General features: G+C 45.8%; 1 protein-coding gene across 2 annotated transcripts in view; it reads right to left on the bottom strand.

Annotated features, from left to right (window-relative positions):
• DNAH8 (dynein axonemal heavy chain 8) overlaps positions 1 to 17,078 on the bottom strand; it is a 139,051-nt gene that overhangs the window by 116,899 nt on the left and 5,074 nt on the right. For both annotated transcript variants that reach the window (XM_083731920.1, XM_083731921.1), the window contains exons 4-10: positions 11,105 to 11,189; positions 10,177 to 10,325; positions 9,680 to 9,869; positions 6,399 to 6,562; positions 5,008 to 5,184; positions 3,768 to 3,881; positions 919 to 1,026 (exon numbers count right to left, since the gene is read on the bottom strand). In XM_083731920.1, coding sequence (XP_083588046.1) covers positions 919 to 1,026; positions 3,768 to 3,881; positions 5,008 to 5,184; positions 6,399 to 6,562; positions 9,680 to 9,869; positions 10,177 to 10,325; positions 11,105 to 11,189 — 987 coding nt within the window. The remainder of the gene's footprint in view (positions 1 to 918; positions 1,027 to 3,767; positions 3,882 to 5,007; positions 5,185 to 6,398; positions 6,563 to 9,679; positions 9,870 to 10,176; positions 10,326 to 11,104; positions 11,190 to 17,078) is intronic.

The raw sequence follows: 17,078 nt of genomic DNA, 5'->3' as shown, positions 1-17,078 counted from the left end.
GCTGGCTAATCCTCTACAGTTCTCCATGACATATTGTTGTGAACAGGGATTTTCAACTCTGACTCAATATGAAAGATCAGAAAAGAGAAAGGCTGCTTTGTGCTGATGAGGAGAGGAGAGTTTGCCTCAAATTGGACCTAATATAAATGAGCTTTCCCGGCAAAAGCAAGCTCCCACCTCTCAGTGCATTTGTGTACATACTTATATAATAGGCTTGGTTATCATTATATACTGAGAATAATACTTGTTATTTTGAGAATAATACATTATTACAATAAACATGCTATTGTTTTATCCTTTCTGGATGCCCCACAATCATATTATGAAGTAGCTGCATTCTGTGTTATAAATCAAGCACTGCTAGGAGTTGTTTCTTTTTGTTTCCCAAGGTATTTCTTATGACTAAAAAATTAGGTGTGGCACAAGCAATTTTTTTATTCTGAAGGGAAATTGCATGAGCCATCTTCTGTGGAAAGATCAGCCATGGAAGAGACCCCATGTTATGGAGGGAAAGGACAAGGATGAAGTGTAACTACTTCCCCCATCAACATATGAGACACATTTACTCTCTTCCACCTGCAGCTTTTCTCCCATGCATCTCTATTCCCCTCTCTTCCCTGACTTCTGTGCCGTCTTCCTGAGACACACACTCTCTCTCTCCCTCTCCCTCTCCTCCATGAAACATGTGCTGTAAATGGAAAGATCTGACTTACCACAACCATAATGCAATATAAGGAAGTTCAGCACCGAGGAGGAGGGAGAATGAGCAAGCAAGCGGACAACTGGCCAAGAGGGTTTGGCAGTTAGCTCAGTCGGCTAGAGTGTGTGGGATTACTTTACGTAAAGCACCTGATTCTCTCATTTTGCATTCTGGGGGGAAATCTGCTCCTTTAAATTTAAATACACATCTCCACCTACTTTTATAAACAGTGACGTCATTCTCTCAGAAGTGTTATAGTATCTTGAAACACTATGAATCATTCGGATAGCGTTAATCAAGTTCTGTATTCCGTGGGCCATCGAAACCTGAAACAAACATTTTGTAGAATTAGATAAATTCATGATGTGAGACAAGATGCTTTAAACTGCCAGCTGGGGTGATGAAAAGCAGGAAATGGGTGTCTCTCTTGTGAACGGGCTAAATAACTGAATAGAGAAGTACTGGAGAGCTCTGTGTGTATCCTCTGCATGTGCAATGTGTACTGCTGGACTCGGTTCCTCCCTCCTGCCATCACCTCTGACGCTCTATCCCACAGACCTTCATGTTTCAGGATAATGGCCACTGCCCCATTTACAGAAAGGTTGTGTTCAGATGCACCACCTCAAATGCACCAACAAAGCTAATTTGGCACACAGGCACCACACTGACCTTTCCACTGCTTCATTCCTCTCCCTCCTAGTAAACAACAGCAGCCTGCTTGCCAGGAAGATGGCGTAGTTGCTCCGCTCCACCCAGCAAGCTGCTTTTGTCATGTGCTGGTGCATGCAGTTTGTGCATCCCTGTTTTGCTCCTACCTTCCTCTAGTGTTTGTGGGTTTATTTCTCCCAAACAAATCACAACCAAGAAGCAAGAACAACCCTAGGTTCAGGTTGTGATTTGTTTGCAATGAAATAAAACTTGTGGTTCAGACAGCATGCTAAGGCAATCGCTGACTGTGGTTTGTTTCCCTTCTGGAGGAAGAGAGGAACCGAAGCAGGAGAACTCAGTCTGTGTGCACCAGCACAAACTGATTTGCTTCACCATGGTTTATGACGTAGGGTTACATCTGAATGGAGCCCAGGATAGTATTCAACAACTCAGGGAAGCAACTATTTCTCAATGTTAACAGCACTGCCCTCACTCAAAATGTGACACTGACTCTTCAGATATGAAATCATAGGATTATATTCGGAAGAAAACCAAAAACTCATCACCATGTTCCATTGGGGCAGCTCAAGTGTAGTCACAGGGTTGTATGGGCTGGTAATCAGAGAAACTTCATGGCTGACAGGTGTGTAGTAAAATGTGAAGTAGGAAAGCAACTTTTGAATAATAATAATGATCATTAATGGAGGCAAGGGGAGAGTTCTGAATGGCCATTAAAGCTTAATAAAATACACCTTATTTACCTGCTTATTTGTCACCTTTCACCTCTTAAAGCAGTAATTTCATTCTCAGTTGGGGAAATCAGCTTCAACCCCTACCACTAAAATTAACTGATTGAGTTTCTTGCTACAGTTGTCTGCTAGTGCCCTTCAGTCATACCATAGTGGTGGGCCATTTTCTCACCTTTGCATAGAACATGACTGAAAGCACCATGCAGATAATAAGAAAAGGCATGATAGAAAGCAGCGTGTTTATATTTTGCAGTATCCTCCCATCTTGGAGAGCTCGCAGGAAAGGTTGAACTTGGACAGCCTTGGTATCTGTGTGCAGCTGCCACTGAATTATCAGTGGTAGCATCCACCAAGGCAGTGAAATAATCTCAGGCCTTGAACTGAGTCTGCCCACCCAGGCTGCCCACTGCATCCTGCTGGACATAAGGTGTAAAAAGGGTTTCATCTTCCAATTCAACTTTGATGCATTCCTGTATCCTGTATATACTCAGAGTCGAGAGTGGATTTCATGCTCTTTATTCAGCTCATAGTGGTGAGGAGGAATGGAAGTTCCCCAGAATGTCTGCTTTATATACATTATTTAAACAATTGGCCCCACGTGATTGGCTAATTCTGGGATTCTCCTGTAGGCCAATCAGGTTGCGGATTCACTTCCACCTGGAGCTGAATTGGGTGGCTCCCGTGGACCAATCAGACTGCTGCATTCTGAATCCTATTGTTCTAGGACCAATCAGACTGCTGCATTTTGGATCCTATTCAACTCAGTACATAACACTTTGGCTGTTCTTTGATCCTGACCTCTGGCTTGCTCTTTGGCACACGTGAGGAAGCTTATCCCACTGGTGGGCAGGATCCTCCTCCAACCTCCATAGGCCACTTTGACAGGTGACAGAACCACCTGCATGTCAATCACCTGATACCACAATGATGTCAAGTGAAGCCTTTTCCCTTACCAGCTTGGAATCAAAGTGTGTGGGCAAAAGGCTCAGGGGTTTGCAGGCGCTGCCAATCAGCTGACCTGTGTGTGAATCCCAACTTCAGAAAAGAGCTTCCTTTGCTTGGGTCACTTGAAACCAAACCACATACACAAAGGCGAAGAGGTTTGCAGGTACCACCCATCAGCTTTTCAGTGCTGCCTGCAAAGCCCACTTTTGGCTTTACCTGCCCCACACCTGATGTTAGATATGATGCCTGGTGTAGGCCAGGGGAGCAGAGCCTGGGGAAATGACCTTGTGGCCTGTTCTTTGGTTTTGCTTCCAGGTTTGTCCTTCCCCTCCTGTTATCTTTAGTCCCACCTCCTGGTTTGCCCTTCAGTCAGGACTTGTTCTTTGGACAATACCTCTTCTGGCTTCATCCCTTGACTCTGACAACACACATGCACCCCACCCCCACCTAGCTCCCAGTTCATCTCAAACTGCTGCCTACAGCTTAGCGATTGCAAACCTTTCCATTCTACACCGGCACCAAGCCTTTCTAAGTTGTGTTGCTATATTTTGTTTGGATAGCTAGCCCTAAAGGTTACTTTGTGGTTACAAAATACAGTCTGGGTGGTATTTAAATATGCTCAATTTTATATGTACTGCTTTTTGACACACATCCTAAAGCCATTCATTACATGCAAGTCTAATGAGAAAAGTAACATTATATGAATTTTAAAAACCAGTACTTACTAAATCATAGTTATAAAGTGGCTGGCAAACTTTTTCAAGGGTGTACAAATACCTCACATTATCTTTTGATTCATTTGCTGTATCTGTTATTCTGGCATCCAATTCTCTCCACAGCTAGAGTAAAAAATTATGGAACAGGTTAGTGTAACAACATAAAATGTGAAAAATTCACAAAGTAGAAATTGAATTACATTTAAACCACATGGACAAAATATACTCTGAAAACCTTCCCCCCCCCCCCATACATGCTAGTTAACAACATTTTCTCCTATAAATTATTTTCTAGAATTTATCTCATGCCAATAGAAGCTGCTTTAACACAGTAGATAGAAAGCTGGACTCTGGGAGAGTCTTATGTTTGTCATAGCTATGTACACATTAACATTTACTCTGACTCCAGTGCTCCTACTGCTAGTTTATGAATTTGTGTACACATGGCGTTAGCCACAATTCAAGGGTTTTCTGTAGTTTCTTGTGAAATGCTGCTGTTTAATGTGTTTTCCTCCATGCCAGCTTCTCTCTGACTTGAGAACTGTAGACTTGTTGGATTCATAGGAAAGCCCAGGTGTGTACATCTGAGATTCCTACCTTTCCTTCCAGGGCATGGGAATGGTGGGAGAGGTCTTACATACCTAGCATCGTTGTGCAAAAGCAGCCCCTCCCCTCTCCCTCTCCCCATGAGTAAGTCCCACATCACATGGAATAAAACTATGCCTACCAATCCTGTATAGAGGTCACATTGTAAATTATCATGCCGGTTGGTATAATCACTCTGCTGTACATTAATGCAATAAACATAACAGATTTTTAAAATTGTAGCTAAATGGTGGCAAAGGAACCTTTTGCATCTATGTTCCTATGAAGGGTTATAATAGTAGTTACAGAACTAAACCAGGCAGTGGCAGTTACTCTGAATTAATTAAATTGGTTTGATAAAATATAGTCCTACATATGTGGCATACCTGGCCTTCGAGATGCATATTTTAGGACTCATCCTATTTTTGTGATTGCCAATTGTTCTAAACTGTTTTTAATGCTATGCTGCATTTTAAATTATTCTAACCCACCCTAGGACCTTAGAGTGAAAGATGGGTGTAATAATAATAATAACAACAACAACAATAATAGCTGTGACAAAGGGATGCCACAGACACAGTGTCATTAAACAAAATTTATAACACACACACATACATTTTAAAGCAATGAAATAATTTCTTATTAAAGAATAAATTAGAATTACCTTTATTATTTTGGAGCGTGCAACATTTAGGACATTTATGACAGCCTTGCAATTTTGTCCTTTGATCTGTTCAATAATAAAATTAAACTTAGCAGACATACGCTTCCAGTGTTCTAGTTCGGTCAGAGGACCCGAGTCATCAGCTTCCTTTCTCATCTGTTCGCTCTCAATCAAAACCTGAAATGAAAGAGTGTTACGTATACAGAAAGAGCTTATCACTTGGTCATAAATTTCACATTCTACATAGCCATTATAAGCCCTGTCAATATTCCATTTCCTTCAACAAAAACATAAGGGCTGGTCACGGATGCTGATGGGTGCAAACTGGATGAAATTCAGCTTTTCTAATTTAACTTGCACTTTGTTTTCCTTACTCCTGTCCCCCCCCCCCACCAATAGTCTTTATTTATGGATTTTCATTATGGATTTATGGATTTTCATTAGTAAATATAACTAAACTGTCATACTCATTCACACCTGCTGATATCGAGATAACTTAATTCAAATGCAGCTTATTGTGGACACTATGCTGCTCTACATACGTAATATTGTACTCAACAAAATTCTAGCCCATATCCCCCTCCCACTCCCCCCAATTTAATATGGATTTACTGTTTCCACTGATTATTTATTTATTTATTGGATTTCCCACACAAACAGTAGATCCAGATTAAATAATGAGGCAGCGTTTTGATGAAGACAATGTCAGGTCGATGCTGCCGCAAAAACCTGCATGCATGTGCAAACAATACTCTGCAACCAATGTGCTTCCCATTGCTGTTCTATCCTGTTATTTCCTATGAAATGTGTTTTGATGCATTTTCCTGCAAGCCGGCTCCTATCCAAATTAGGAAAAAGCGGGCAATGTGTGCACAGCCTAAGTCCACAAGAAAATGCCAAATGGAAATGGCAATAGCTGGCAATCCAAAAAAAAGTTTGGGGTGCAAAGGGGAACCAGCCATGTTCAAAACACTTTTTCCCCCAAGTTACAACATTTTCAAGAATGAAACATGCAAGTCACGTTAAAAATGAACAGCAATCTGTGTCTTTGGCTGTGGGAGCTGCCAAAGCAAGTTCCAGCCAATTAATTATTCTATTTTATTTTAAACATTTCCAGGCTTCCCTTCCCTTTTTAGGCTGCCCTTCAGTAAAACAATCACAACAATGTAAAATAGAATAAGAAGCACAGCAATATAAAAATACAATATATGATTTCTAAACGATGTTTTGTTTCTATACATTCTATGTATAGAATGTAGCCATTGAATTTCACATCGCCTTGCAGTTTTTCCAAGTAAATGTAATACACATATAAACATGGCATTTACAGTGCTCCATAGATACTGGAGAATTCCTTGTTCTTTGTAGCTAAAATACAAAAAGAAACTTACTTGCTCAATTTGCTTATACCATATCATAAGCACTTCCTCTAATTGATGAACTGTATCAGGATTAGCAGCTGCTGCTGTCACTTGCTCAAAAGATTGGAATTTACTGAAGTCAATATAATCTATTTTTTTCAGCTGTACTGTCCCTTCAATGCTCACTCTTGCACCTAAAATAAATAACAGAGAATGTTGTGGGCCCAGACGTATTGAAGTCATGGGCAGCAGGGGTGAGGAGTGGTGAAGTTGCAAGAAACACAAGGCAACAAACTGGAATATAAACAGGCCACAACTTCATTGATTACAGATGTCAGTAGCTTTTGGCGCAGGCGTTGGGTGTGTATCCTGAATCAATCAACCCATCTGCTTGTTGATTATTTGGCAGGGTTAAGGATCATCTTATGATGTACATCAAATTGGGGCAAATCCCGCCCCCAAGATCACCATTTTGGGGGTGCTATGGTCCATCAGCTCTCATCTGGGTGTCTGGACAGAAGCACACACCCACAAATACCCATCCCTTTGATGGGATACCCTGACTCCTTGGATGTCATATGACAAAGATATTTGAGAGCAGAAGCAGTAAAGGAGTCTAGAAATGTTGTGAAATGCTGAAAAGCTGCCGAATCATTTGGGCATGCTGAATCACTGTGACTCCTCTTGAGGATGACTCATTCTCTGTATAAATATTGTATCTGCTTGCAGGCAGACTCAGGTGGTGGGGGTGGAGCCTGTGCTCTGTGGAGCCTGTGCTCAGTGGTGGAGACTGTTGGTGCGTCATGCCTCTGTGTGACTCAGTAACTCTGTGTATGCTCTGAAGCTACAGTCATACCTTGTGTTACGTCAGCTTCATGTTACGTTCTTTCAGGTTACGTCCCGTGGCGACCCAGAAGTACTGGGAAGGGTTACCTCCGGGTTTTGCTGCTCACGCATGCACAGAAGCGCAAAATGACGTCACAAGCATGCGCAAAAGTGGCACATCGCAACCCGCGCGTGCGCAGATGCGCCACTGTGGGTTGCACTCTTTTCATGTTGTGAACGGGCCTCCGGAACGGATCCTGTTCGCCACCAGAGGTACCACTGTAGTTTAATCTTCTGTTCACTATGCTGTTATTTGCAAACAAGTTTATTTTAACTCAGTAAAGCTTTTATTCTTTTGCTGAAGAAGACTGTGTTATCAATTTATGCTGCAAGACATTGGACGGGGGGGGGGGGACAGAAGCTCCCGACCCCCTGTCCACCTAGACTGAGGATCCAACTCAACATAGATAATGTACTCAGACTCTACCATTTGATCTATAAAAAGTGTTCCATTTCAAGAGAAGACCTATATGCATTTTGCATACGAGTTAAGCAAGTGTCCTCTCTGCCCTTGAGTGGTAGCAGGTAGCTGTTCCTCACAAACCTCAGTAGAAAATTCCACCTGCAGGAAACAAAAATGTATGGAGCAGGGGGCCCAGAGGTGTTCTGAAGATGAGAGGGCAGAAGAGAGCCCAAAATTCAATTAAACATAAAACTTATTTTTCTAATGCAACAATAATTTTCCTAGCCTTGCATTACTCAGAGAGAAAAAATAGTTTCACAGTGTGAAACAGTCACATTGCTGTGCCGAGTTAGGCTCCAGTGTTTTCTGGGTTGTGCTATCAAAAGATGCACTTCACCGAAATGTCACAGCACTTAGGAGCTATAGTGCATGACATTAATGTACATTATAAGTCCAAATGGCTTCTTACAGCAGAGAATTCAACCATGACAATATTTTTATATGAAAGCTAAGATACTGTGTGCCTGTGGTTTTCCTTATCAAAGCAGAACATATTTTGATAAATATTTAATAAATCTATAGTCACATAATTTTATGATAACTTTGTAAGAGTCTATCTTCTTTGATTAATATAATAGTCTATCAAAAATGACATACAAAATATGTGTTATGTCTTCCTTCATGAGATTTGTGTTATTTTTATTTGCTATATTATGATTCATGCTGCTTTGATGAGACACAGATTCTTTGATGTTAAGAGGTACCTTTCATCACTGCTATCTACAGCTTACTAGATTTTAGCCCCATCCCTGCATGCCAGGACGACCAACCTGTCAAACACCTGCTATCATTATGATGTCAGATGGTGGCCAGATGACTTGCCCCATCCACCTGTAAGAGGCCCTTGTGCTGTGATTCCCAAGCACCAAACAACCAGCTGGTTGATAGGCGCATGAGAATCGCAGTGCTAGGGAATTTGGCAGAATTCTGTTTTAAAGATACAGTATAGCGTGTGTGCATCCCCATGCCTGGCAGGATTCTCTCACTGCCAAACAAGGTGTGCAGACTAAAGGCACATCTTTGGGTGCTTTAGCTGAGATCCTGGCATTGCAGGGGGTTGGACTAGATGGGCCTTGTGGTCCCTTCCAACCTACAATGCTATGATTCTACGAAAGGCCACAGTCTCTGAACTTGCTTTCACAGGGCTTTGTTGAACTGGACTGATCCTTAGAGTCAGCTGTCTTGAGTACTTGGTTAAGTGTTGGGACTTGTTTTACAGTGTAAGAAACACATCCCAGAAACATGCCTCTGGTGGTAATACAAGAGGTACTTTGTTAGGACCTGCAGGCTCCTGTAGCCTGAATCAGACATTATCTTCTTGGAAGAGGAAAGGAAGAACCCCAAAGTACAGTCCTCAGTACATGCTGGGACCAGGGGGAGTTGGCTCACCAGTTCACCAGGACACCCACCCTTAGACCTCACTGAGTCCAGAGACTCAGGCTGAAAGCCCATGGTTGATGAGAATAAGACATACAGTGCTAAAGCCTGGGTGTTCGAGACAGACAAAGAGGCACACGGTGTCTTAGGAGGTATTTGTTTCAAAACCTAACAAAACTATATCCCCACCCTGATTTGACATAGGTAATCCTCATGAACAAAGGATCTAGAGATGCACAGTTGCTCTGTGGACATTGCCATTTAGTTGCTGGGCAGCACTGGACTTAGTTGTATGCGGGTGGGGTAAGGAGTTTCCTGCTGCTGTTCTGTTTTTGTCAGAGACTGACAATACAGTTCTCGTCTAAATCCCTGTCTAGTGTGTTCTGTGGGCATTCCATGACACCTTCTCATTTCGCTCTCTCAACAAGTGAACTTTCACTTGTTAAATGAGTAAGCATGCACAGATTCGTCATGCACCGCATGAATTAGGAGAGAATCCCTCTTATAAACACACAAATGGCATAATATTTCAAAATCAAACGTCTGAGATTAATTGAGTTCATTCCTTTCTCACAGTAGGTCTTACCATCCAAAAATGCCATATATCTGTTCAGCGTCTCAGTAAAAGCCTGTTTTTCAAACTCTCCCTGCTTGGTTTGATTCAGAGCGCCCCAATTATTTGTGGCCAGGACAGATGGCAGAAAAAGATTTGCGAGGATATTCTTGATCCCAAGCAGGAGCCCTTCACTTCCTTCCAGTACTGAAAAGTATATGTCCTTGAAAATCGAGCATTAAAATAGGTATTAGAAGTCAAAAGCACAAAAATCAGTTATGCAACAATCTTTGAGGGCTCTAAAATTAATAATCCTCTCTCACCTGTCACCCAAGGTGTTGAGAGGAAAACTCCCTCCTTCCATCGTATCCTCTTGCCCAGCCTTAACCAAAAGGGACCTAAAACTGGGTCTCCACAGAGAAATGTATTTCACCCTCCCAGAAGTCCCTACCATTTATGGAACCTCTCCCGACCCGCCACTGCCCTTGCCTATCTGATAGATGTGCTGCAAATGATGGTGGTGAGAATACCTCATGCATAGTTTTGACATTCACGGCAGTGTCATTCCTGGCACGTACAAAAAATAAACACAGCCCTTTGAATTTGTCTGGAGATTCGTGTACGTACAACTTCATCATTTTGGTTCCTTTCAGCACACCTGGAATTGTTCTACCACACTCTGAAAACAAAAAAGCACCTCTTTAACAACCATTATGTCTCACTTTTATCTGAAAAATGCTATCAGCTGCAATGATGCATAAAGTGATCTAGTTATTGCCGTGAGCCCATCCTATGCTGCAGTAACGTTTGATAATTTATTGCAATGTATGCAGCATAGATTTGTTTGGTTTCTTGTGTGGTTTCTTGTGATGTGGAAACCAAGACAAAAAGATTTTGGTACCATGCAAGAATGCCAGTAAAGATGGTCAATTGGGCTCCTGGTTCCACAACTTGGGCACTGCAAATGAAAAGGCTCATCCTTTGCCCAGCCAACCAGAGGCGAGGCAAAGGCCACTAATTATGAAAGCTCTAAGTGGACAATTTTACAAGGGAGGAGGTGGTCTTTCAAGTATAGCACTAAACCTACATTTTAGGGCATTATGGGTAATAACCAGCACTTGAATTGTTATCAACTGTATTTTTTTTATTAATAATGATAGACAGGTTCCTGGTTAGGCAGACTGTAGAAGTAAAAAGAAACATGGCAGCCTTTTATATTAGAAATCCAGGGATTAATTTTGGATGTCATACTAGCTAAAAGAGCCAATTGAAGCCAAATTGTGTAGTACTACTACCTAACGGCTGGAGGTGATATCAAAACTCAGTATTTTACAGCCTCTTTGCTTATACCATGGCCTCATGATTTACAGAATTGTATTACTTGATCCAGTGTGACGAAAAGAACTTCTCAATTTCACCTGAGATGGAAGGTTAAATAAAATAATTGCTAACATTTACCAAGACCAGGAGCTTCACCCTCCTGATAAATGAACTTCAGTGTTCTGCTTCCTCCTTTGACCAAAAAACTGTCAAATGCTTGTAACTGTTGAAATGGAAAAAGGTGGTTCAAAGTTAACATCTTGCCAAAACGCTGAATTATTTTTATTTAAAAGAAAGCAACCTTGCTTAGTAAGAGATTACATAGTGAGTTACCAAACATTTTCATCAACACTGAAAGAAAAATGCAAGCTGTCTTTGTCTTTTTCAGAGGTATTTCCACCAGCCATAACTACTTTGCCGTATATGTGGTTTTCTTCTTACTTTGATTGTGTAAACAAAACAAACCTTTAAGGCATATCCAATTAAGACTGTGTATATTGCATGCATTGAAAGCAAAGTGAATGCACATCTGCCCCCCCAAAAAAAAGAATCCTGGGAACAGTAGTTTGCTAAGGGTGCTGAGAATTGGAGCTCTGTGTTGGGTTAACTTCCCAGCATTCTCTTTTGGGTGAAGGGGCAGCTTTCAATGTATGGTATACACACAGCCTAAGTCATCGCAGAGTAGATTCCTTGAAATCTATAGTCTTAAGTTAAAACCATTGGTGTCAACTGGTCTAATTTTGAGCATGACTAACACTGTATATCACCTCTTATTCTAATTTTATTCCACATTTAATCATTTCCAGAAGTGTGGGCAGATCCTGATTTATAGGGCAATCTTTACCCCCAATGCTGTTAGCTGGAGGAACTAGGCTGGCAATGCAACCATCTCTCCACTGGCCCCTGTCAATGGATAGATGCACGGCTAGTGTGGCCTCAGCTCTGCTCAAGTGGGTTGTTATGTACTGAACAATAGGATCCAAAAGGCAGCAGTCTGATTGGTCCTAGAACAATAGGATTCAGAATGCAGCAGTCTGATTGGTCCTAGAACAATGCAGCAATATGATTGGTTGGCAGGAACCACCCAATCATGCTCCAGATAGAAGTGAATCCACAACCTGATTGGCTTACAGTAGAATTCCAGAATTAGCCAATCATGTGCAGCCCATTGTGTAAATAATGTATATAAAGCAGATACTTTGAGGGGACTTTCATTCATTCCTCCTCACCACTATGAGCTGAATAAAGAGCATGAAATCACTTTGCGACTCTGAGTATATTTCACTGGCGACGAAGGTGGGATCCTGCTGAGCTGACTGCCACACACAGCACCGCAGCACCGCCACCTGTCGCACCGCTGCCTCGCACCGTGTATCCAGGCTTCAGCTCCGGGACCCAAGGAACTCAGAATGGCAACCGACAGCAGCTTCTCGCTGTTCAACCCAGCATCTGGAGACTGGGAAGCATACGCCTCCCGTTTCACCTTCCTCCTAGAAGCCAAAGGGATCACCGATGAAGAAGACGCCAAGAAGAGGGCAATATTCTTCAGCGTCTGCGGAGAGGAGACGTTTGAAATCGCCCGGGCTCTCCTTGCACCTGAAGACGTCGCTACTGTTCCATACAAAACAATAATGGAACAGCTGAAGGGGTGCTTTTCGCCACAGCCCTCAGTGGTGGCTCGTCGAAATGCCTTCTACGCAAAGCGGCAAGCCCCTGGGGAAACCATAACCGGGTTTGTGACCTCTCTCCGCCAAGCTGCCCGGTTCTGCAACTTCTCAGAGCTGGAGAACATGCTTCGTGACCGCCTCGTTGGTGGCCTGAAGGATGAGAAGCTGCAACGACGCCTCTACGCTAAGAAGCACCTAACGTTCCAGGTCGCTCTGGAGGAGGCCCTGGCAACAGAAGCTGCCGTGAGGTCGACGCAAGAGGCACGGCTGAGCCAGCCGTCCCAACCGAGGGTCCACCACGAAGACCTCACCAACGACTCAGGATCCGACAGGGAGGAGGTGCACCGAGTACAGCAGCACACTCAAGCAGCCCACATACCACAGCTGCCTCGACGAGAAGGAGGGAACTGCGCAAGCTGTGGAGAAAGTCACGAGAGGAGGACCTGCCGTTTCCGCAACACAGAGTGCATGCAGTGCAGAAAATTGGGACACATCGCCCGGGTGTGTCGGGCTCGGCCCACCCGACACCAGGCATCAGATGACCCATCCAAGAGCCCCAGGTTCCAGGGCCCAACGCACCAAGGCAACTCTACGGAGCTCACGGACTTCCAGGTATACCAGTTGCCCCACCCCAACGTAGAGAAAATTTATGTAGAGGTACGGATAGAGGGGGCCCTATGCCGCATGGAGCTTGACACGGGTTCAACTCTATCCATAATCTCGGCAAGGACCTTAAGGAAACTGTGCCCTACTGGGGGTCCCAAACTCAGGCCGGCCCCATTCACCCTCCGGGACTTCCAGAAACGTAAGGTCCCCACAATGGGGGTGGGGACCTTCAGGGTGCAATACAGAGGGTGGACGCGGCAACTGGACTTGCTTGTGGTCAAGGGCCCCTACATTAGCTTACTGGGATTGGCATGGTTTGGACCACTGGGGCTAGCCATCACCGGGGTGAACCACATGAGCTTACAAGTGGACGTGGACGCCATATGCAAGGAATTTCCGGGGGTTTTCGATGGGAAATTGGGACAGTATACGCCCCCCCCCATTGCTCTACAGCTTGACCCTGCACTACGACCGGTCAGGCTCAAGGCCCGCCGGGTCCCGTTCGCCCTGAAACCCCGTATAGATGAGGAATTGGACCGACTCGTGGAGCAAGGAGTGCTGGAGCCGGTGCCTAATGCCCCCTGGGAAACCCCAATTGTCACACCCGTCAAGCCTAATGGTTCGGTCCGCATCTGCGCAGACTACAAATGTACCATAAACAAGGCCCTCACGGCCCATGCATACCCAGTGCCAGTGGTCAGCCATGTCCTTGCCACCCTGGCTGGGTCGAAAATTTTTGGCAAGCTGGACTTGGCCCAAGCATTTCAACAGCTGCCAGTAGATGAGGCTACAGCAGAGGCACAGACGATTGTGACACACAGAGGAGCGTTCAGGGTAAAGCGGCTGCAATTCGGGGTCAGCGTGGCACCAGGCATATTCCAGAATCTAATGGACTCTCTCCTTAAAGGGATTCCTGGTGTCACCCCCTTCTTCGATGATGTGTTGATTGCCGGGCCCACACCCGAGGAGTTTGAGGACCGCCTCCGCACCGTTCTGCACCGTTTCCAGACGGCGGGTCTCAAGGTGAAGCGGGGAAAATGTCTACTAGGAGTGCCTCAGGTGGACTTTCTGGGATTTATGGTGGATGCAGAAGGGGTCCACCCAACTGGGGACAAGGTACGGGCCATTTGTGATGCCCCAGCACCCAAGAACAAGACTGAACTTCAGGCCTTCTTGGGACTATTGAACTTTTACCATTCCTTCCTTCCCCACAAGGCGGCGGTAGCGGAGCCCCTACACAGACTCCTGGACAAGCGGGCTCCTTGGGTGTGGGGCCAGCGCCAGGAGGCCGCATTCCAGGCAGTCAAGGACTTGCTTGTCTCAAACTCGGTCTTGGCACACTTCTACGAGAGGCTGCCAGTTGTGCTAGCATGCGACGCCTCACCCTATGGCATTGGCGCTGTCCTGGGACACCAACTCCCGGATGGAAGAGAGGTACCGGTGGCATACTTTTCCCAGACACTCAACGAAACCGAGCAGAACTACTCGCAAATCGACAAGGAGGGTCTGGCAATCGTGAAGGGAGTAAAAAAATTCCATGATTTCTTGTACGGGCGGCCCTTCACTGTGGTGACTGACCACAAGCCGTTGCTGGGCTTGTTTGCCCCCGAAAAGCAGACCCCTCAAGTGCTGTCTCCTCGCGTCCTCAGGTGGTCAATTTTCCTTGCCAGCTACCAGTATGCACTGATTCACCGCCCTGGGAAGGCGATGGGCCATGCGGACGCCCTCAGCAGGCTACCACTACTGGAAACAGGCCCCGACCCAGCACCTGCACAAGAGGTTATGAGCCTGGAGCTGCTTCCCGACCGCCCCATTCAGGCACAAGAAGTTGCACACCATTCCAAGAAAGATAGGGTCATCTCCCGGGTCCTGGACTGGGTGTGGAGGGGATGGCCCAGCAGCAGCCCCGGGCCACAATTCGCCGGCTACACAACCCGCAAACATGAACTGTCGGCCCACAAGGGGTGCCTGTTATGGGGAAGCAGGGTCGTTGTTCCCCAGCCCCTCCGCAAAAGGGTCCTCACAGCCCTACACGAGACACACCCAGGGGTAGTAAGAATGAAAGCCCTTGCCAGGAGTTACGTGTGGTGGCCGGGGATCGATGGAGAGATAGAGGCCTGGGTCAAACACTGCCAGGCCTGCCAAGAATCCCGCCCAGATCCCCCAAGGGCCCCAGTCCAGTCCTGGGAGTCCGCCTGAGCACCATGGTCACGCCTGCATGTGGACTTCGCTGGCCCCTTTCAGGGGAAAACATTTTTCATAGTGGTGGACTCCTACACCAAATGGCTGGAAGTCACACTGGTACCGTCCACTTCTACGTCCGCAGCCATCCGGGTACTACGCAGGCTGTTTGCAACCCACGGGCTCCCTGACACTCTCGTCTCAGACAACGGGACTGCATTTACGTCAGGAGAATTCCAAACCTTCACAGCGCAGAACGCCATCCGCCACATCCGTTCGGCGCCATTCCACCCAGCCACCAATGGCCAAGCAGAACGCATGGTGCGGACCACCAAGGATACCCTTTGCCGCATGACGCAAGGGGATTGGGAGTACCGCCTTGCCACATTCCTTCTAGCACAGCACAGCACCCCCAGCTCAACGACTGGCCGGAGCCCCGCTGAACTACTAATGGGTCGGCGCCTTGCAATCAGACTGGACCGCCTTCACCCCGATAGAGCTCAGGATGAGGTAGGGGTGGGGGAAGGCAGGAACCCCCGGACCTTCGAGGCCCAGGACCCAGTGTACGCAAAGAATTTTGGGGCAGGCCCTTCATGGGTACCCGCCACAGTCACCAGGGTCACTGGCCCCGTGTCGTACGAGGTGCTAACAGATGGGGGGCAATGCTGGCGCCGCCACTGCGACCAGATACGGCGACGATTCCCGGGAGAAAACCAGGAGGAGGAGGACAGGTCAAGGGAGTCCCAAGGGAACAGTGGGGCAGTGAGGCCCATAGAGCAGCAGGGGCAAGCAGGAGAGGCAGAATCAGTAAATACAGAGAGGACCCGTGAGGCCGAAAGGACACCAGAACCAGAACTACGACTGAGCGAGGAGGTTGCACCAGACCAAACAGCCCCATCACAGCCAGCATCCTTGGAACACGAGCCAGAACCTGAACCCCGGACCAGGGAACACCCCAGGCCGCAACGCACACGTAGGCCACCGGCGTACCTTGAGGACTATGAATGCGACCTCCCGGGCAGGACTGGAACTTAGAGGGGAGGGGTGTTATGTACTGAACAATAGGATCCAAAAGGCAGCAGTCTGATTGGTCCTAGAACAATAGGATTCAGAATGCAGCAGTCTGATTGGTCCTAGAACAATGCAGCAATATGATTGGTTGGCAGGAACCACACAATCATGCTCCAGATAGAAGTGAATCCACAACCTGATTGGCTTACAGTAGAATTCCAGAATTAGCCAATCATGTGCAGCCCATTGTGTAAATAATGTATATAAAGCAGATACTTTGAGGGGACTTTCATTCATTCCTCCTCACCACTATGAGCTGAATAAAGAGCATGAAATCACTTTGCGACTCTGAGTATATTTCATGGGTAGTGGCTTGTGGAACGGCCACCAAACTGAGTGCTTTTTGACAGTGCGCTGATGACTTTGAATCCCCAGAAGGGTCTAGTCCCCAGGATCTCCAGTTATGCTAGCCTGGTGTTGAAGTAAGTTAAAGTGGGACAGGCGGTCAAAATACCATCCCACCTTCCACCCAGGCAACAAAACAATTGGAAGATTCCAGCATGGATTCACTAAAATCAGTAGACTTCAGTTAACATGAAGGTTTGTTTTCCCTCTCTCTCACAATGTTAAATTAACACATGAAGTAT

This window comes from Podarcis gaigeae (assembly GCF_964106915.1).
Source record: "Podarcis gaigeae genome assembly, chromosome: 3".
NCBI classification, from domain to species: domain Eukaryota; kingdom Metazoa; phylum Chordata; class Lepidosauria; order Squamata; family Lacertidae; genus Podarcis; species Podarcis gaigeae.
The sequence above is the reverse complement of the archived record's forward strand: the minus strand, read 5'-3'. Positions and strand labels throughout refer to the sequence as shown.